Source organism: Phodopus roborovskii, unplaced genomic scaffold (assembly GCF_943737965.1).
Source record: "Phodopus roborovskii unplaced genomic scaffold, PHOROB, whole genome shotgun sequence".
NCBI lineage: Eukaryota > Metazoa > Chordata > Mammalia > Rodentia > Cricetidae > Phodopus > Phodopus roborovskii.
Genome location: NW_026126578.1, coordinates 3,913,560 through 3,936,076, shown reverse-complemented (window position 1 = coordinate 3,936,076; position 22,517 = coordinate 3,913,560). Strand labels below are relative to the sequence as shown.

The following is a 22,517-nucleotide window of genomic DNA, read 5'->3' as shown; positions in this document are numbered from 1 at the left end:
TAAGACCACTGCTGCCTAGGATAGTGCTTAGCAGAAAGGTGATTACTTAATAAATGTCTATTACTAACTAAATGAACTGATGTCTGCTTTCCCCTTTATCTATTTACAAACACACTTTCTACTGGTAAGAAGTTCACAAAAGATTTTATGAGAAGCAGTGATTAAGCACACATTAAATAGCAAATGACTCACTTATATATTAAGAATGCTTATTATTATAATCTTAAGCATTCTATAAACTGGATCAGATATACTATGGATAGAAACAGTTGCTACTGGTCCTGGTGCGGGATGTCTTAGGGACTTTTGCTTTTGTGAAAATGACTTCATTCTCCTAGCTAGAACATGAACTAATATTTATTAATAGGAGCATTTGAAGCAATTCTCAAGATCAATGGAAATGCCAATTACAATGAGATGGACAGGCAGAAAAGAATACATTCTTGTCTCTATTTCCCTTGACCTGCAAGAGTTACACTCCTGTTCTATTTTCTGAACAATCTAGTAAAATTCAATTTAGTTTTTCAATTTGTCTCCAGCCAGGTTTCCTTCTGTCAGCTATGCAGAAATCTTAATGCTGGCCATGTAAAGTCACAGGAGGAGGACAATGGGAATGAAATTACCTGTGCATTTGCGATCTGTGTCTTCTTTTTTGGACCCACTAATTGTCAACTTGCAGTTGAAGTTTTCTTCCCAGTATTCAGCAAACCAGACATTTCTCCTGTTGTTCTCAAGTGTGCGGGATGTGAAGTAAGCATCAAACCCTAAACAGAGTTAAATGAGAAGGTCACAACTCACTGAGAGTATGGCTACCATATAGAGAATAAATTAAAGGATCAAAAGTGTCAGCAATGGATTGTAGAGTAGAAGACTTATTTATTTGTGTCCATCAATATACTAGATTGATGACTATCAAATAAACACAATCTCTTTCTCTCTCTCCCTTCCTCTCTCTCTCCCTTCCTCTCTCTCTCTCTCTCTCTCTCTCTCTCTCTCTCTCTCACACACACACACACACACACACACACATTTATTAGTTAAACTACAGAAATGGCTCTAATTCAATTAGTAAGGGAGAAGTGTGATGTGCAAGCACTATTTTCAATATGAAATCTACACTGAAATAAATAAATAAATGTTTGGATTTCTAGTGTGCTAAACCAGAGCAAATATCTTCAGTAGTGATGATTGATATTGTCAACTTGAGGGTCTTGGCATCTATGTGGCAAGTCTCTGGGAAGTGGTGATGATTTCTATTAGATTAGTCAAGGTAGGAAGACCTACCTTAACTGTGGGAAGGACCATTCCATGGGCCAGGGTTCTGGAGAGAATAAAACAAAAGAGCAAGCTCAACGCTAGTACTCATTGCTCTCTGTTTCTGTGGATGGGCTGTGACAAACTGCTTCCTGAAATAACTTCTGTTTCATGCCATAATGGGCTCTACCCTCCAACTGTAAGCTTCCTGATACTCTTTAAGTTGCTCTGGTCAAGTATTTTGTTGTAGCATTAAGGAAATTTACTGATATATATATATATATATATATATATATATATATATATGTATGTATGTATGTATTGTCATCTTCAGATAGTAACTTGTAGTTTCAGTGCTTACTATAAAGCTGGCTGTGCAGTAATTATTATCAATATTCTCAATTGATACATTAGAAAACAAAAGCTTAGAAAACAAATCATGACATGTCCCAAGTCAACCATTATTATGCTCTAGTCTACATTCTTGATTATTTCAGCTATACTGGTCAGTGAGTATCATTCCTTTGGTGTTGTCCCATCGTGGAATTGGCTTCTCAGTTAAATGGGAAATAAACTAGATTTTAGAGAGGCCACAGGTAAATAAGCCTGTCACTTTGATGTTATTCATGGCACATCCACATTAACAGAGACTCAAGGGCCCAACTACTATACAATTCTGTAGCTGCTGTTTTCTGGAGTAGGTAACTTTAAATATTACAATAAAGCTATGAGGTCTCAAGAGGATCAAAGTACAAAAGAAACAAAGATTAGACTCAAACTATCACTTGAATTAGGCTTGAATGTCAGGTCCACTAATATCACTATGTCATAGAAATATGTGAAGTCCACAGTTTGAATTGCAGATATTCCTTTTTCTATTTCCAGAAATAAAGATGACACCATCTCCTTCTATTACTCTCCAAAATGCCTCTGTCACTTTCCACTGTGCTATCAGTGATAGTAGGAGCAATACAGAAATTTAGAAAGTCTAAGGCCAAGAATCATAAGAGAAGGTAGAACTACTAACATATAAAGTATCCAGCTTTTCCATATGTCATAAAACTTGTGTTAAGGTTTACACTGACAAAAGCAAAAACATTTTACATACATTTTCTCTTTAAGTGTTACATTAGCACTAGGCAGTGGGTATTACTTAGAACCATACTTTAAAGTCAAAAGTGAAGATTCAGAAGAATTTTTTATCATGGTTCCTGGTTACAAACATCATTATCTGTCATATACACTACAAAGCAGGCTCATATTTTGGTGAGTGTCATAATAATTTGGACAATTGATCATGGAAATGAAGAGCAGATTAACTGAGTAAGAAGGGAAACTGGAGTTTCATTTTCTCTTTCATCTTCTGGAAATTTCCATGCTCACCAAAGATCCAGGAAAGTCCTATGTAGATCGCTGTGATCCACACACCATGCCATTTTCCCTCTTTTCTAGAAGATGTCCCATTATGAAAGAATTAGTACTACAGGGGAAACTGGTAGTTCAACAAGCAGAAGATAAACTATTATGTATGAGATCAGATGATAGAATGGGGAAATCAATCAACTCAGTAAATGGTTTTGTGGTCTGTTAGTAACCCGGGTTTAGAAAACAGATCTTCTCACAGAAACACAAAAGGCAGATGTATAGATAAAATAGTGTCATCCACTGAGGCTCTTCTTGATGCCTTGCTTTTGCTTGTCTGAATCAGACTTTTTATAGGACCTGACAATCTGGTTCCACCTTTTTATCAGCTCATGGGAGAAGACAAATGGATTCTTATTAGGTCCCTCTATTCATTTCCATCAAGAAAGCAGAAAACCAATAACATGTAAGTTCTTCAAGGTTTGAAAAGCATCTTATTACAGCCAGATATTTACATTGCCTGAAAGTAGACATGGTAGCCCTTTTAGTGAGGAGCACTTTGCAATGCTCTTTACTAACATATAAGGTGTTTCTGACATGGAGTTGAGATAAAACTTCCCTTCTGCCTACTCATTGAAGTCCCTACATATAGTCTGTCATTACAGTATCAGAAGCCTGAAGATTCTACTTATCTCTCATTACAAACAGGACACATAATATAAGAACTTTAGTGACCCAGGTAGGGCAGACACTTTGGGATAGAATCAGACATGAAAATAACTAATAACCAGGCTCATTTCCTTCCCCATCTCCCTCCCACTGCTTGTGTGTGAAATAAAACTTCTCGTCATCTCTATTAAATTTCAGCAGAAACAGGATCTGAACATATAACAGTACAATTAAGAACATTACCCGAGTTTTAAAATACAACCCGAGATACAAAGTCCCCTAGTTTTGATGAAAAGGAATCATAATCAAAGTTTTGTTAAAGGAAAACTGTCATTCTTTTTATATGAAACAGATGGAATTCTCTGTGTGATTTGCTTCTTTAACTGAGCTTATGAATATCATTTGCTGAGTTCCTTTCTAGGCTGGTCTGAAGCAGTATCCCACTGGTACATGTTCAGCAGAACTGCTATCATTTGGGATGCTAATTCTAAGCAAGAAGGAGGAGCAGAGTTTCAACAGGCATGACAAACTGTTCTAGCCTGGTTCCATCCTCATTGAAATTATGAGATAGAAATAATCCTCAGTTACCACATGAAATCTGTAGAGTATAACTTAATAGGAGTATGATTCATCCTAGGGACCATTATTAGGAGGTGGCCCTTTTAGATGAAAGGCAAAGGAAGGTCTTACAAGAGGGGAATATGAGGAATACTATTAAGGTGGCTTTAGCAGGTCACAAGACAGAAGAAGGCTTTACATGCCATCGAATACATGTAAAATATACAGCAGCTAATAGTTCTAGGTTTTCAACCCTGGGAGTGCATTACAATCCTAGGAACATCCTTATAAGCTCAAGTGGGAAGCAGCAACAGAACTTCCAACTTTACACCTCAAGTGCAAGGACCCTTAGCTCTTCTTACTGCCCTGCTTCCAGCTCAAGAAGCCTGGCTAGTGTTTAAAAATCAACATGTTTATCACAGCACACAATATCTGAACTGTTAAGTGGGTTTCACAGTGAAACCCAGATCCTCTGGAAAATCAGAAGACCAATCTGGCATCTTGTATTTATGATGGATATGGGGCATTCTACTGTTGAAAGGTATGTCTCTCTTCAGTGCACTTACACTGAGTTCTGAGCTGTGTTTAAGCTCCTTTGCAAGAAGAAAAATCAAGCTGGATGTTTTGAATAAAATACTTTACTAAACCAATAAAAACATAAAAAACTTAGGAAAGCATCAAGGTATATTAAAACGGAAAAGTCATTCATATTTATACACTCAGATAACAGCTCTTTACAAGATGGATTAGAAATCTAAATTTGTAATAGCTACACAAACAAATAAGCACAAATAGCAGTTACTTTACAGGTCATATGAGTAAATGTACAAGGGTGTTAATATTCTAAGAAAAAAAGAGGAAGTGTGTATGGTTCTTTGAGGGTAGGGGACAGAAAAGAAGAAGAGGAGAGATAACTATGATGGAATTGCCATGCCTAAGCAATTCTAAATTCCCTGGGATAAAAGAAGAGAGAACCTGTCACAGAAAAAAATGAAGCCATATCTCCAAAACACAACAAAAGAAACACAGATAGGTATGGGGATATAATATACTTGAAAATAAGGTGGCTTTTCACATGTGTATGGAAATAACGCCCTTCTTTCAATCATCTAACAACCATCAACTTGTTGGGGTTAGGGATGTGATCTTTTTATTGTTATTATTATTATTATTTATCTTTATAACCAAGTCCATTTAAATGAAAACAAACATTTATAGACAATATTTGGGAATTTGGGCATTGTTCTTTCCAAACTACTTCCTGCTGGTAAGGGGCGTTGTCATGGGGGATTCTAAGAAGATGCAGAAATCCTGGCTTTAGTCTGCATGGCTGCTTTGTCCAGCTGTTTTGAATGTAGGATCACCTGGAATTGGGGTGGGGGGATGGGAGGGGAGGGTGGTTAGGGTGCATGTGAGAGGGCAGAGAGGGTAAAAGGGAGGGAAGAAGGGAAGGAGGGAGGGAGAGGGAACTTGGATTGACATGTAAAATAATAAATTAAATTAAAAAAAAAAATGTTTTGACTCCAAAATTTAAGTTCAAGGACAAGTTACTGGGGAAAAGGATTTCTATTTTTCTTTCCACAGAAAATGAAAAGCTGTGGGTTCCTTCCAGACTAATGTGGTTTGATCAAGCCAGACCGCCTGAAACAAAGTACTAGGGATGTGATCTTATTGTATCCCAGTAATTACACATTATCTAATCCACAAGGTATATTGAGAAACCTCATGTAGACAAATGTGAACAACAGTCACTGATCTGGAAGCTGACTTGAGAGGATGAGTATTAATCACATGGTTGTAAGAACTGGTGGGGTGGGGGTTTCCTGCATCCTTGATTCAGGTGTTATATAGAGTTTTGTTGTCATGCCTCCCTTCTTGGTTCCACACATACCTGCGTATTCTTAACTTGACTTTCAGGACTAAAGATCAAAGTCTGCACCCAATTAAAATATGCCTTTCGAATTTGCATGTCTGTAAAGTTTAACCAAAGTAAATAAAGTTAAGGAAATATGACTCATGGAATAAAGCTAGACAAAGATGCACCCAGAAATTCTTTGACTATGTATTCTGATGAGACTGGTGGCAAGCAGCCATGATTTTTGAGCAAACAAGAGTTACTGCAATGGAAATTATTCCACAAAGAAGAAACAACCCATGGGAAATGTTTATGGATGAGACAGAGGGAGAAGGCTATGTAGCATTAGTCTAAAAATGTGCCCCGTTCTTAGTGTCAGCTGATATTATTGTCATTCTAGTTCCAATTAGCAAAACAGTAATTTTTGAATGATGCATGCATGACAGAAATCACTGTTTGGTTTATTTCAACTAACAAAATGACCTCAACTCATGTTGTCATAAATGATATGATTCATTTCTTTAGTCTTTGCTTATGTATTTAATGATTCCTTATATGAGATATTCACACATAGGAAAAGAAAGGTGGTTATTGGTATATTGTTACATTACCTGCAGATTCTACATGATATTCAGCCTTCTGCAAGAATTAAAGCTTTGTATAGTAGCTACTCTCTAAGACAAGGTAATATTGGTTTCTATGCAAATATTCACAGATATAAACTATTAATAATTCACTATGGTACATGAACTGTGCATACTAATCATATTCATGTAACTGCTTTCCACTAGCATAGCAGACTTGAATAATAAATCCTGAAAATCATTGTTCCCAATTTTTTTTCTCTAGCTCCTTTTTCAGTTTAAATCTGTAGGGAACTAAATTTAATACAGGAATGGATGAGCTATTCTTAATAAGAAGGTATGTTTCCTTTCCAAGAAAGTGTTGTTACTATTTACAAATATTTTACTCAAATACAAAAGATAATTAATAGTAATACACTTAAGATAATTTATTATGCCCAGAGCTTCAGTTTAAATGCTTTTGGGGGCTGTATTTTGTGCAAGCACACTTTTCTTTGTTCTCCTGAAATTTAGTTTGTTATCAACTCTTGAAAAGCCATAAGGCAAAGATCATGGTGTTTTTACCTAGTAGACTCTGTTCACCATTTTCATGGTATAAGTGTGATAGATTGTCATGGCTGCCTTTCAGAAATATAGGAACAGTAATATTTGCTGCAAAAATTCTTTATTCATTAGTAGCTCTGCATTTTTCTTATTTATATTACATTGATTTTTATTTCCTATAGGACTCAAAAGAGCTCAGGAAACTTATGGTTGTTACTGCTGGATCATCAAGATGATTCCTGGTAGGACAGGAGGACAGCATTCTGGTGGTGCACCTGCAACTCAAAGTAATATTTTCATATACAAAATTACAAGAGTGGGTATTTCAGCACCCCTAGCAACAAAAAAGACTGACAAAAGGACAAAGGGACTAAGATAAGCTCATTTTTATATAAAGAAATCAATATGCAACCTTCCAGAATCAAGACTTGGAGGCTGGAGAGATGATTCAATGGTTAAGATCACATATCTCTCTTGTATGCACCCAAAGTGGGTGGGGCATAACTGCCAAAAAACTGTAACTCTGGGTATCTGAAGGGAAATCTTTCCTCCACTGACTCTTGTGCTCATGTGCACATATCCGCACAGACACTCCAACACACACACACACACACACACACACACACACACACACACAAACACAGACACAATTTAAAAGGAAAATAAACATGAATCTGACATTTACCAGTGTTTCTCTCATCTGTCACTAGAATTTGAATACCCCATGTTAACTGCTACTATTTATTCAATATCCAGAAAGAAAAAAATCTGACTGTATTCCAGACTGGAGCTTTGCTCAAAGAATGAGCTAGATAATATTTATTATCCACAACTACATATGGAGCCTCACAAGGTACCTCTAAAACAAGGTCTGCCCTCCACAAAGAATGGCCTTTGCATATTTAGAGCCTTGTTTACCAAGATCAGGTATCTCTGGATGCCTCTCTAAGGACAGACTTTCATCAACCTATATATAGCCACTTTTCTAGAGTTCTTTTGAGGCCTCATCCCATCATCTACACAAGTTATGTGCCAGATGTCTTTGACTAGAACAATAGCAGTTCATGTCCCTGTACAAATGCTAGGGCAATATATGATATTTCATAAAAAGAATTCACCTATTCTTTGACTCTCAACGATATCAACATCAGAGCACCTCCTAGTGGTTCAAATACATGAGCCTTTTACTTCCCAGGTGGTATGGATATAAAGGCAGACTTGACAATCTAATACTCCAGAGCATTACACAATTTAAGCCTTTTAAGCAACTTTTATACATAGCCCTGGAAGAACCATATAAAGTCTACCAGAGGTAAAGAAGATGAAATCTTCTAATCTGAACGTGTGATTTTTCATGCAAATGTATGTATTATATATTGCGATTATGGTATAAAGGAATGGACATTGGTGATGAATGTCACGAGTGACTGCATTTTGATGTATTTTTTTTCAAAAATGTTATTTATGTTATAAAAATTTGTTAAAATTTTAATCAGGAATATATTGGTGTTTGGAAAATACCATGTTTCTTCAAGCCAGATGTCATATTAATGACCAAGCATTGAATTTTTGTTTGTATGATGGATTGTATGAAGACTTATATAATTTTATGATAAATCTTTTAACACATTTTAAGAATAATATTGAATTATCATGACTGGTTTATCTGTGTAAATTCTCTAGCCAATATAATCTAACAAGATAATAAATTTTAAATGGAAAATTATTGATCATTTGAGTGTATAGGATCTGCCTATTTCCCCAAGAGAAAAACAACACATCAAAGGCTAGAGAATTATTCTATATGGTTGAGCTACACATTTTATTTTTAATAATAGTACAAGAACCATGTTGCCTGGTTACCATCTTCATTTTATACTCTGCTCTAAAAATGTCTCAGCAGCCAGAAGTTTTTTTTTTTTTTTTTGAGCTAAACTTACATAATCAAACAATTATAACAACCCAAATGGTTTATCCAAAATTGTATTTCTTTTTCATTCTGATCATAGATTCTTCCACTTCCTAAAATTTGAAGGAGGTAAACTAAGAAATGGTAACATTTTGAAAGAAGGGACTTGTTACATGCATGTCTAAAAAGGGGATACTTAGAGGAAAACCAAGACCTCATAGTATCACTGTCCCTAAATGTATAACCATTTAATAGAAGAACTTTTGGTCAAGGAGCCTCTAGAGGTACCCATAACAATACAGCCTTTTTTCATTGCTCTTAGTGGTCCAGTAAAACTAGATGACAAGACTTGGTTGTAGAAGATCAAACACTTCAGTTGCACAACAAAGAGAAGCCAATTTTGAACTGACCAGGAAACTGCCCCTCCACACCAGTGTATATATAGTATTCTTCATACTGGAAGGCTCCTGGGAAAACAAAGACACTGATAGTCTTACCCATTACTGGATTTTGTGTGATGGAATATCAACCTACCAAGCCAATTTGGTCACTGGTGCAATACCTGCAAGGATGTTTATGGGGAGAAAACAAACTGTTCTCTTGATAGGGTTTGAGGCCTGTTCCATAGAGGAAAATTCAAACTTGATATTGTAAATGTGTTCAAAGTCTATGGCAAAGAAAGTCATACATAGCATTCATGCATAAGAGTTTCAAAAGTTCAAGCCAATTAAAATTTCCATCACAGAAGAAAGAGGAATTCCTGAGACCTTTCCTCTGGTTGGGGAGAGCCTGATAGTTGATGGTTTCTGGAGGGAGAGTTACTTTACTTTGGGGATGTGGCTACCAGCTGACCTGATATCCATGGCCATGTGGACTTAAATGACACTCGTTTTCTTTTTGTTGTTGTTCTATTATTTGTTTGTTTGTTTGTTTTTAGAGGGTATACAATTGGAAGAGATATTGTCAGAGCTAAAATAAGGGTTAGATATTATCAAGATTTATCATGTGATTGTATGATTTTCAAAGAATAAAATATAATTTCAAAGAAAAAAGGTTTCTGAAAATGGAGGAATGATATTTACAGAATCATTTCAAACTTCATGTTAATTTCTCCAGTATTTTAATCAAGATGTAGAAGCAGCTCCTAAATCCTTCAAGTTTGAATGTTATTCCTCAGTGGATGTTTGATTTGTTGATGACAATACATTATATAAATGTAAAATCAATCCATGAGTGGACATTCTTGGAAATTAATGTCTTCACTTAATGGATCTTAAGTTTGAGAAGGAAATTCATATCATTTCATCTCCTCCAACATGACTTACTAACATATTTTAGAGAAGGGGCATAGATCTGGGTTTTGTAAAAGGCCATCTGTATGAACTAATAATATTTACACTTTTATACAAATTCTATTTAATCATCATTTTTTTCTAGATCCTTGTGTACAGTTTTGAATGAATGCAATAGAATGACTGGCATAGAAGTCAATATCCATTCCCAGTCAAATGCACTTGCCTGTTAAGTTGAAGTCAGTAGTAAGGAATACAGGTCAAATATCATTGCTTGGTTTTTGTTTGTTTGTTTTTCTACATGGAATTGTAAACTCAAGACTTGCAAATGGCAGCCACATGCTCTTGGAAGAAGACATTTGCTTCAGGTGAGAATGGATCAATTAGATACCAACAGAGAAGAGTGATGTAGGTAGGGTACCAAGGATGTTGCTGTTCAGGATTGTAATTCATTTCACAGATCTTGCTGTGTACCTTGATCTTGAGTCTATAAGATATTCCTTTGTTCTTAGAGTAAATCCCCCATTCAATTTTGCCTTTGGAACATCCCTTTGTATATTTGTATTTGCAACTGCATAACTGCAGTTAATGTTGATGTATGATCAGATACAGGTTTTGCTCTCAAAGAGACTGCCAAGAAGCAAGACACAGATAATATTAATAGGTGGGAAAGAGGTTACTAAGTTCTACACATGTGCTGATACATATATCCAAACACTTCTCAATCTCATCAAGATGGATCAATACATGTTGAAGAGCAATTTCCTTAAGGTATGGTGCTGAGTAAAGAGAAATTCTACTCAGTATTTTGTGTTGAGAGTAGTCAAACTCAGTGTACAGCCCCTTAGTTCAGAGGTAGCTTTTCTTTCAACAAGGAATACACTGTTGGTAGAAATAATTTGTTCTCTGTACTTCAGTGAGCAATGTGATGGCCATGTTGTCCAAACAATATGGTAACATTAAATAATAAGGTCTTGCCTCAGATGTGACATTTTTCACAACAAAATATGGACAATAATGTTTGGATTCCTGCCCTACTGATAACTTTCTTTCCCTCTGTGGAGCATGCAGAGGGAAAGAGCATGCAGCTATACAAGAGTTTAATGACAGTCACAGGCACAGGCTGTGCCTGGGATTATTACCCAGCTCAGTGATATTACCAGAGGAAATGTATTTCCATTTCACTCAACACAGGTGGCTTCTTTGTCACACAATTTTCAAGCATGTCTTGAATATAATCAGAAAATAGTTTGATAGAGTAATTAATTATAGCAGAGATTAATTAAATGAAGAGGCATTATGTTAGAGAGAATCTGAAAGCAAAATACATATTCCCTGTCAATGAGACACTTTCAGTATTTGGTGGTAGGTAAGAAAATACAAATAACCACAGTAATGGTTATCTGACTCCTGTTTACTAAAAGTTTTTTTTAATGCGTACACTGGATTAAAATTATAAAATATAGTATTATAATTTTTACAACTACATAATATTTGTTTATGGTTATTATTGCTATTTGGGTAATTAATATATTACAACTCATAATAGAACCAACATAGCAGTACTGGGATACATTTGTAGCACTGAGAGAGTATTTCACATTGGTTGAGTGACATGGTTACAGAAAAATTAATTTTAATTGTTTGGTATAACATTCACAATACTATGAAGTAACCATGCCTTACTTAGATATATTAGTATATTAGGGTTGTATCATAAAGCATATTTTCCACCAAGTTTATCACATGGAAATTATGGTCAGCAGTTAAAAGCACATACTGAGCTTTCAAAATACCAGAGCACTCACTTTTGTCTTCAAGAAATGAAACTCCAGCTCAAGGAGATCCCATGCCCTGAAATCTGCAGACATCTGCAACCACACATACACATAGCCCACACACAGACAAACATAAAAATAAAACAAATCTTTAAAACAGAAAGAAATTATGGACAAGATGTTTTAATTCTAGTTTGTTTACTGTAAATCATACAGTACTATTTTTCATATGTAACATGCTATATAGAATTATTGAAAAGCTTTAATAAAATAATAATTTAATTTCTACTGAATATTATTATATCTATGTTAACCTATTTGTCTATAAAAATGCATTTAACTGTTCTAATTGCTGTATAATGGAGGTTAATCACAATTCTAAATATTATAGGTAAGTTAAAGAGGACACATATAGCACAGGTCATATGTTCAGCAGTGGAGATTAGATCTTATCCTAATCCTATGCCTACAAAGATGGAGCTCATGGTCCTGATCAATCTCAGCAACAGCTGATGAAGCTACAAGTGAAACAAGTTAATGTACAGAAAGTTTCACAGGAACAGAGTGAAAACAGGAACTTGAGAAAGAATACATACTAAAAAGTGGTTGCTACATATACAGTTTTGGGGATGTAGATGTTAGTTCAAGAAGAAATTAACTGAGTTATTAAAAATAGAAAATTGAGATTATTTTGAATCCTTGATCTTGAGCTGATGTTTGAACCACAGTGCAAAATGCTTTAAGTGTGAAGCCGTAGGTTCAGAGAAAATGTCTATGGAACTTGCTACTAAGGAAAAAGATGAAACTTTTCAGGGGGAAATTTATTCAAAGGGGACAAAGTGCGTTGATGGGAAGAACTATGGTGAACATTATGAGTATGTCAATGTAGGATTTATAAGTGGGAGGCAGAGGACTAAATGCAAGAGAAATAGTGGAAAGATAGTTTGAATTGTCAACCTGACACAATATATAATCATTTTCAAACAGACTGTTTTTAAATTTAATTTATTATTTTACATGTCGATCACAGTTCGCTCTCCCTCCCTCCCTCCTTTACCCTCTCTGCCCTCTCACATGAACCCTAAGCACCCTCCCATCCCATCCCTCACCCCAATTCCATATGTAGGGCAATGCCATCCAGTTGGGGTCATGTAGATCTGACAGGTCATTTGAAGTAGGGACTAGGGCTTCTCTCCTGCTTCTAGTAAAAGGCAGTTACCCTACATGGGGGATATGTTCACAAGGTCCTTTTGTGCACCAGGGATACATCCTGGTTCCACTGTCTGAGGTCCCTTAGACTGTTCAGTTCTTCTGGCTGAGACCCATATTCAGGGGGGCCTGAGTCAGTCCCATGCTATCAGCTATCAGTCTGGGGGGGGCAGTTAGCTCCTCCTTGTTCAGGTCAGCTGTCTCTATGTGTTTCTGCAGCCTGGTCTTGTCTTCTCCTTCTGCATCTGGGTTCTAGTTCAACTTAGTGTTTATGCATGGGTGTTTGCTTCTGTTTCCAACAGGTATTAGATGAGGGCTCCATGGATAAGTTAGTTGTTGATCTCACTATCAGGGAAGGGCATTTATGGTAGCCTTTCCACGGAAGCTCAAATTTTTAGTTGGCAGCAATATTGTAGGTTTATATACCTTTCTTTGGGTTCAATTTTCTCTTCAAACCAATATTGGCTCCCTCTTTTATATTCTCTCTCTCTCTCTCTCTCTCTCTCTCTCTCTCTCTCCTCTCTCTCTCACCACAATTCATCACTGACCTTGAAAGGATAATAATCAACTTTATATGGAAAAGCAAAAGACCCAGGATAGCCAAAACAACCTTGTACAATAAAAGAACTTCAGGAGGCATCACCATTCCTGATTTTAAGCTCTACTACAGAGCTATAGTTCTGAAAACAGCCTAGTATTGGCATAAAAATAGACAGGTAGACGAATGGAATCGAATTGAAAATCCTGATATTAACCCACACACCTATGAACATCTGATTTTTGACAAAACAGCTAAAATTATACAATGGGGCAAAGACAGCATCTTCAACAAATGGTGCTGGCACAATTGGATAAGGGTGTGTAGAAGACTGCAGATAGACCCATGTCTGTCGCCATGCACAAAACTCAAGTCCAAATGGATCAAAGACCTCAACATCAATCCAGCCACATTGAACCTCTTAGAAGAGAAAGTAGGAGGTACCCTTGAAGAAATTGGTGTAGGAAACCACTTCCTGAACATAATTCCACACTGAGAGCAACAATTAATAAATGGAACCTCTTCAAACTTAGAATATTCTGCAAGGCAAAGGACACAGTGGACAAGACCAAACGGCAGCCCACAGACTGGGAAAAGATTTTCACCAATCCTATATCCGACAAAGGGCTGATCTCCAAAATATACAAAGAACTCCAGAAACTAGTTAACAAAACACCAAATATCCCTATTAAAAATGGGGTACAGAACTGAAGACAGAATTCTCAATAGAGGAAATCAAAAAGGCTGAAAGACACGTAAGAAAGTGCTCAACATCCTTAGCTATCAGGGAAATGAAAATCAAAACAACTTTGAGAAACCATCTTACTCCTGCCAGAATGGCTAAAATTAGAAACACCAATGACAACTCATGCTGGAGAGGATGTGGAGAAAGGGGAATACTCCTCCACTGCTGGTGGGAGTGCAAACAGCCATTTTGGAGATCCATGTGGTGGTTCCTCAGGAAATTTGGATTTAGTTTACCACAGGACCCAGCAATCCCTCTCGTAGGCATATACCCAAATGATTCATATCCATGCAACAAAGACTTCTGTTCAACTATGTTTATAGCAGCACTATTTGTAATAGCAAGAAACTGGAAGTAACCTACATGCCCCTCAATTGAAGAATGGATAATGAAGATGTGGCACATCTACATAATGGAATACTATTCTGCAGAAAAAAATAATGGTATCTTGAAATTCACAGGGAAGTGGATAGCACTTGAAGAAACCATCCTGAATGAGGTAACCTCACAAAAAAAGAGGAAATATTATGTACTTACTCATATATGGATTTTAGACCTAGAGCAAAGGATTACCAGCCTATAATTCACACCACCAGAGGAATTGGATATAAGGTATATTCTAAGAGATTCATATAAAGTTGCTCACAGAAGCAGAAAGGGAAAAGTCCCCCAGAGCACAGGGGAAGGAGGGGCGGTGGTGGCAGTGAATGGAGAGAGAAGTAGGAGAAAGAGAGGGGGAGGAGAGGAAAACACGTGCGACTAGGAATATTGAGTTCAGGTAAGAAAGAGACTCTTGATGAGAAATGTTCTAGATTAGGTAGGCCTATGGTCATCATTGTGGAATAGTATTTTGAATGCTCAAATTGAAGTGAATGTAGGTAGAATTACTTCATTGGCTGGGCCCTTTCTAAATGAAATGAAAAGAGAGAGCTGAGTACTGGCATGGATGTATCTATTGCTTTTTTCTGAATACAGATGAAGTGTGACCAGATCTCTTAAGTCATTTCTACTGTAAGTTGCCCAGTATGATGGACTATAAACTGAAATTGCGATCTAAAATAAATCCTTTTTTGCCCCAAGTGTTTTTTGTTATAGCATTTTATCAGAGCAATGGGAAACAAAATGAATACATGAAAAGGTGATACATCAGAGACTAGATTTATGAAAGCTATGACTTAATAATACCTATGTTTAGCATCAAGAACATGTGACCTTGAATAGTCACATAAGCTCTCTGCCTTAAATGTTCTCAGCAATTACTTGAAAACTACATTTTAAAGTAAATGTCCTTTCATATTTTTAAATACAATCATCCTCCTAAACAACAGAGCCAGTTTGGAGATTATCCCAACTACTGAATTTTCAACTCCCCATCCAAGGGGAAGACTCCTTTAGAAAACTATTTAGCTTCAGTCTGTCACATCAGATATTTATCATGTATTAGAATAACTTCTTATATATGGAAACACATGGATAAAATCAGCTTTAGTATGATTTTTGAAAATGCCTCCTAGGTACACTATTGAAGAAAACAGTCCCATGTATGCCCATGATAAATGGTGTGGATCTATGATCCTAGAACTTGGGAGGCATAGAATGTAGTCATTGTGAGTTTGAGGCCAGCATGGTCTACAAAGCAACTTCCAGGACATCTAATGTTGTTTCACAGGAAAACTCTGTCCCAACCCATGCCCCTCCCGAGCAATGTGATGCTCATGGTTTACCTTAGAAGTTTCATTTCAGTAGACTGAACTGTTATTTACTCACAAGTTGTTAGAATATTTTTAGTATATAGCAGTTACTCAGTAAATACTACTAAACTGGAGGTTATGAGTCACATACCCTAAGTGGTTTCTAAATTTCTGTAGAACTGTTTGCTATGATTTGACTCTAGAATGGCCCCAACAGGCTGATGATGAGCTTGAATATTTGATCTTGACAGGGTAGTGCTATTTTAGGAGATTGTAGGGTCTTTGGGGTCTACCTGGCAGAGGTAAGTCACTCGGGGAGATCTTTAAAGATTATGATTGATTCTAGTTTTGATCTGATCTTTCTGAATCCTGCCCACTGCCATGTGAGCAAGACACTGCTCTGTTCCCACATCCCCATATCAAGATGCTATCCTCTATCTACATCACCACAATAAACTTAAAGTCCTCTGAAACCATGATCTAAAAATAAGTTTCTTGTCTAGAAATTGATCCTATCAGGTATTCAGGCAAAGCAATAAAAAAGTAGATCATACAGTTAAAAATAACATGTATGATTGAAACTATCATTTTCAGAATTCTAAGCATGTGTGTAGTATCAAAGTATTACCTTGAAAAATATTTAAAGATAGTGATTGTACATTTATTCAATCTTTTAACCTCTCCAAATTTTCCTTAAACTGCACAGTGGGGAATCCCTATAATTTGGGTCAATGCATCATTGGTTATGATTGACTTATTTTCAGTCTCATTAAATTAGAATCACTCAACCCCAAAACTTTTCATCCAGTGACCACACAATGCCTGTGGTTGGTAGCATTCCTAGACTCTTTCTGTGATATGCCAGTAGTACTCACAAAGTGTGACAATGAGAAAATTTACAAACATTACTTGCTGTCTTGTGAGAGACAAAACTGATTGGTGTCAATTAAGAGCATCACTGTTTAAAATCTCTGTGATTTCTGTAGGTAAATGTATGGTATTTTCTTCATGGAATTGCACAATTTTCTTTTAATCATGGTGAAAAATTAATGTAAAATATTTTCATTGTGAGGTACAGGGTTCTGGGAGTTGTGGATCAGTAGTAAGTTGTCCAGAACAACAGTCACCAAAGTTTCATTAGGTTCAACCTCCCTTGGTTGATAAGATTCAGTTTTTTCTTTATTCTTTTCATTAGTTTAGTTACTTGTTGAACTCTTCATGGTCTCATCATTGTTTCCAATTGAAATGAAGGCTTTTGGTAATCCCAGACAAATTATATTTTTCATCATGGAAACACATAATAAAAAGAAGTGAAGTAAGAGAACTAAGCCTATGGACACATTCTATGAATATGCCTCACACAAGCTCCTGGAACACTGTGTTCCTTCACTTTATCACTGAAGGATCTCTATCCCACAGCTCATGAGAAATGGGGACACTGTTACATCAAAGAAAGTTCTTGTAATTTAAGATATTGATGTTATTTATGAGCACAAGGGGGAAATAATCAGGTACAATAAGCAAGAAGTAGTGTTAGAATAAAGGGTAAATAATAGAGCATAGTTTGTCCTAAGGAAGAAGCTTGGAGCTATTAGCAATAGAAAATATTATTCATGATGCTGGTGCATTTCCTATGAATGAGATTACTTCCCTGAGTTACACACACACACACACACACACACACACACACACACACACACACACACACACACCCCTTCACATATGCACCCATATACTTGTATACAATATGTGTGTATGCATTCATGAGACACTATCTTCTGTGTTCTAAACCTTCATTTAGATACTCGTTTTACTGATTTGTTCAATCAGTATAATTTCTAATGACACTTTAAATACTTACATTTATTCCCACAAGTAATTGTAGCTCTCACCTCTTATCCAAGATATTTTTTTTTTCATTAGACGGAAACTACCACAAAAAACCATAACTGGTAAAATAGGAAATGGGTGTCAATGAAGTACCCAGCCTCACTAGCCATGTCAAAATGCAACCTCCACACACACCTAAAGCTAAGGGAACATCATAGAAGATAGGATGGAAAGAATGTAAGATCCAGAGTACCCAGGGGTCTGATGTGAGATTGAGTCTTCTACACATGAAAGGGAAGCTATACATATGGAATCTTAATTCTATAGCTACCTAAACAAAACCTTCACAGTGGTTTTATCAGTGGACAACATGACATAAATCTCACAAGGCTCCACACCTAGATGAAGAGCTATAGGAAATTAATGGCTACTGAGAGCAGGTGAGTCAGTCTTCCACAGAGGTGAGCCTCCTAATTGATTATAGAAGCTCAGGTAGTCTATCCAGACACATATGCACACAAGCAACACTAAATGGATTCAGGATGTTGTACTTATTCATTATAGTTGGAAGGGTACATATATATGTAACAAAGATAATTAAAAATAAAAAAATATGAATTTGAGAGGGAGTACAGAGTAGGGATGAGTTAGAAGAAGGAAGAGTGGAAATGGACATAAACATAGTACTTATTCATGCAATCAATAGAAATAATGAAAAATATGAAGCACAGATGAATAAGATGTACCCAATACATTTTAATTCAAAATTCAAGAGATGAAAATTTGCTGATTTGTGACTAGGTAATCAGTGAAGATTTAACAGTTCTTTTTCATGGCTAGTAAATATTTTTAGAAAACAACGTGAATATAAAATCCCCATAGGGTACCATACACATGTAATGCTAGCTTTTAAGAGCCTAACCCAATTTACAGAGTTCATGGACAGCCTGAGATACATAGCTAAACTTCATGTCAAAATAATTAAGTTATAATTAATAAAAATGCCAAGTAAGTTAAAAGAAATTTCCCCTCTCTTAGGTTGATATTTTTAGTCTGTATGCTTATAGCTTTATTTAATTTCAACTTTAAATAGAGCATTATTAATCTAAATATGTAATTAAGATAAATTTTAAAGGGTAGTTATTGATAAATTATTTGTTTTATAGAAAATCCAGGTTTACTAAGTCTCAGAGGTAACTATGACATAGTTTTAAATCAAAACATTCTTCCAGTGAGGAGACTCATGCTTCACATGGAATCATGGATTCTTGGGGCACATTTCCTCACTTGACTATGAAAAACTCTTTCTCTGGCACAGAACTCAATATTAGACACAGGAAATGGTAGGTTTAAAACATTTTTAATTTGTAAATTTAATATCAGAACAAACTGCCATCTTATTTGCTACAGGTAACTCAATGGGAAAAAAGAGTAAATACCTCAGTTAAAATTCTGTATTGACTCTGTATTTCTTTGAAAAATCATATACTTAAAATTGGAGGACAATAAAATATTTTATAATGGGAACTGAATTGCAGCTCAAGAAAGATAGTGTAAGAATGGGGATCATAACTTTGAGTGTCATAAATTTCATGACCACATCATTCACTCTATGAACATACTTATAAGAAGAAAAAAAGTAGTCAGAAACTGCTGAAAATATGAAGAGTCAGAAAGATGCTGTAAAATCTCAGGCAGAAAAAATGCTTTCCCTTCTTTTAAAAGGAAGAATTAAGATGAAATATAAGCCGGGCATTGGTGACACATGCCTTTAATTCCAGCATTTGGGAGACAAATCTCTTTAAGTTCAAGGCCAGCCTGGTCTACAAGAGCTAGTTCCAACACAGATTCCAAAGCCACAGAAAAACACTGTCTTGGAAAAAAAAAGATGAAATATAGAATAAAAATTTCAATGTTGTTCTTCAGAAAATTCCTATGCATTATATAATTACATAGGTGACAGCAGTTAATATTTTCATAAATACACTTCCATGTACACACCACTGCACAGCAAATCATGAGCAAAAACATCTGAGCCATAAAAGTGACAGCAACTCTGTCTTCTCTGAATGACAGAGTGGATGAATACACTGCAGTATATTCATAGGCTGATATCTGCCTGCAGTCACAATGAATATCCTAATGTTGACGATGACCCTTAAAATGAGAGTTCACATCAAAACTAAATAGTAATCAAAACTGCACAAAAATCTACTTTTATTCTACTTAAATAAGTGCAAAATGTGTGGGCTATGAACAAAAATCTATGAGTTTGACCGTAAAACTGATGGTCTCAAATGCTAAGGGAGTTGATGGTGTTACAAAATCAAGGTAACACGATGTTTCTCTTCCGGTGATGGGGACAATAATACAATGCCATATTCATAAATTTTCCTATTTATCTGAGATAATGCTCATTGCATGGTTGGTTGAAACTCTTTTTCGAACTAGCTATGGAATGTTATGTGTATTTACCCTTTGCACATAAGCAAGTTGGTTGAAAAAAACAGCTGCTTAAACTGGAGATTCAGGAGACTGCGTCAATGGAAAGCAAAAATGTGATGAGGGTCCAAGGTCAGAGAACAGGGGTTGAAATTAAACATAGTTACATTCACGTTGAGGTACTATCAATTTTTATAGTTTAATGGTCTTGGGCATATTGTATAAAATTTCTAAGACCAAGTTCATTTCAAAGATGGGTGTATTATTAATACTTTTCAAATAATTAATATTGTAATAGTAACATCATTGTAACACACTGCCATAATGTAGTAATGTCACTTTGAAGTTTGAAGTTGGGGTGACAGTTTGACTCAATTATGTGCTATACTGGTATCCAACTACAATTAAAAGTAACAAAAATAAAAAAAAATCCATTCATGCACTTGGGGTGGCTAAAATTCCCATTTATGTTTATTTTCTTGAAGTCAGAGGTTTTGATCAGTGAGGATATGGACATCCAGGATAATGAGGTAGAAAAGTCATGAGGCAAAATGGAAAGTGCCCATTGAACAGTCTCTCAGGAATCAGAACTTGTATAATGTGGCTTGGTTCCTGAGATTCAGAGTCTTACAAACCCCACAGTCTGTTTCATCAAGAGAACTAAGAAGACAGACCCATCCAAACTTCAGCCAATGCCATCTTAGGCTTATATAGTTTGCCCCCCACTTACACACAGACACACAGACACTCACACACACACACACACACAGACACACAAACACACATACATCATTTTAATTTTCAATTTCTACATGTGTACATATATATGTATATATATATATATGGATACATATATGTGAATATATGAATATTTTTGTATAAATTTTGTGTGTGTATATGTGTGCATGTGTGCATGTGTGCATGTGTGTGTGAGAGCACATTCTGTGTTCCTGGTGAAAAACCCAAGACTGCATGCATACAAGGCACAGGCTATACTAATGAGCCACCTCCTCATCTCTCCACTTCTATATTCATTTCTTCTTTTGTTTGTTTGTTTTGTTTTTCTAGTTTCCATTGAGTATTTCCCATGTTCTAGTCATTGTTGGAGTGAGCTCAATTTTTTGTGAACAAAATAGAAAAATTTCTGCCTTGTGGAGTTTGTATTCTTCCTAATGAGTCATGGGAGGGTTTTGTTGCTTGTAATAGGATTCTGATTATTGAGGAGAATTCCCAGAAAAACTGAACAAAACTCAACAAATCTCCATACCACTGTAACCTGGTTCCATACAGTGGGAGCTTACTTAGCACATGAGAAAAAAAAAGCAACATGAGGCAAAAAGGTATAAAAGGAACAAGATTCCCTTGTTTTTATATTCAGCACAGACCAGTAGAAACATAAAACTCATTAGGAATATGTAACTTGGTAAAAAGCATGTACTTGGTACACAAATTGCCTATTGCTACTAGAATAAGTAAAAGTTCTATGGACCCCTAAGTAGAGCTGAACGATAGCTGTAAATAGATCATAAGGAGCAGGTACTTTAAAGAAATAAGTAGAGCAGTTAGACAACAATAACAACAACAAAATGATAATTACTATGGTAATTAAATGGTGCTTAAAATGACTCTTGGTTTTCTTTCTGTATCACACTGGATTTTAACTCACAAACTTTGAAATCACTTAAGGGTTCAAGAAAGTGAAGAAGACTGAACAGTTCTTCAACTGTATTTTGGAGAGGATTGCCAGTCAAGAGCACCTTATGTTCCTAGATAAACAAGAACAAGTGAGTAAATACCTTGATATTCAAGTTAAATGGAAGCTCATATAGATTATAACAGGTTCACTGTACGACAAGCAAGTAGTTTATGAATATAATATTCACATATTGATTAAAATGCAACAATATACAAGATATTGAGCAATGTATTGTCTAGTCAATTAAAAAAAACTTTAAAATCACTGAGTTTCTGATGTAACCAATATATCAATATGCTAGAATAAAAAGAATAAATATAACACAAAATACTTGGAGGTTTAGTTTTCCAAGTCCAATAAGCATGTGTATCCTGAAATAAATGACCACACACATATTTTGTAACTTGAACATGTTTTAGCTCTTCTTATCTTAATGTAAGACATTAAAAATCACAGCTTTAGTCTTTCAGTTACTGCAATTCCACAATTTTCATTTTTATTCTATTCTATTTTATTTTAATTGTTGAAAGGTACTTTTATTGAAGTCCTGCAAAATGTAAAA

The 22,517-nt window shown here is 35.7% G+C and overlaps 1 protein-coding gene across 1 annotated transcript in view; it reads right to left on the bottom strand.

Moving 5' to 3' along the window:
- Window positions 1–22,517, bottom strand: part of Grm7 (glutamate metabotropic receptor 7) — an 803,889-nt gene that overhangs the window by 278,772 nt on the left and 502,600 nt on the right. The window contains 1 exon segment of the mRNA XM_051203689.1: window positions 624–764. Coding sequence (XP_051059646.1) covers window positions 624–764 — 141 coding nt within the window.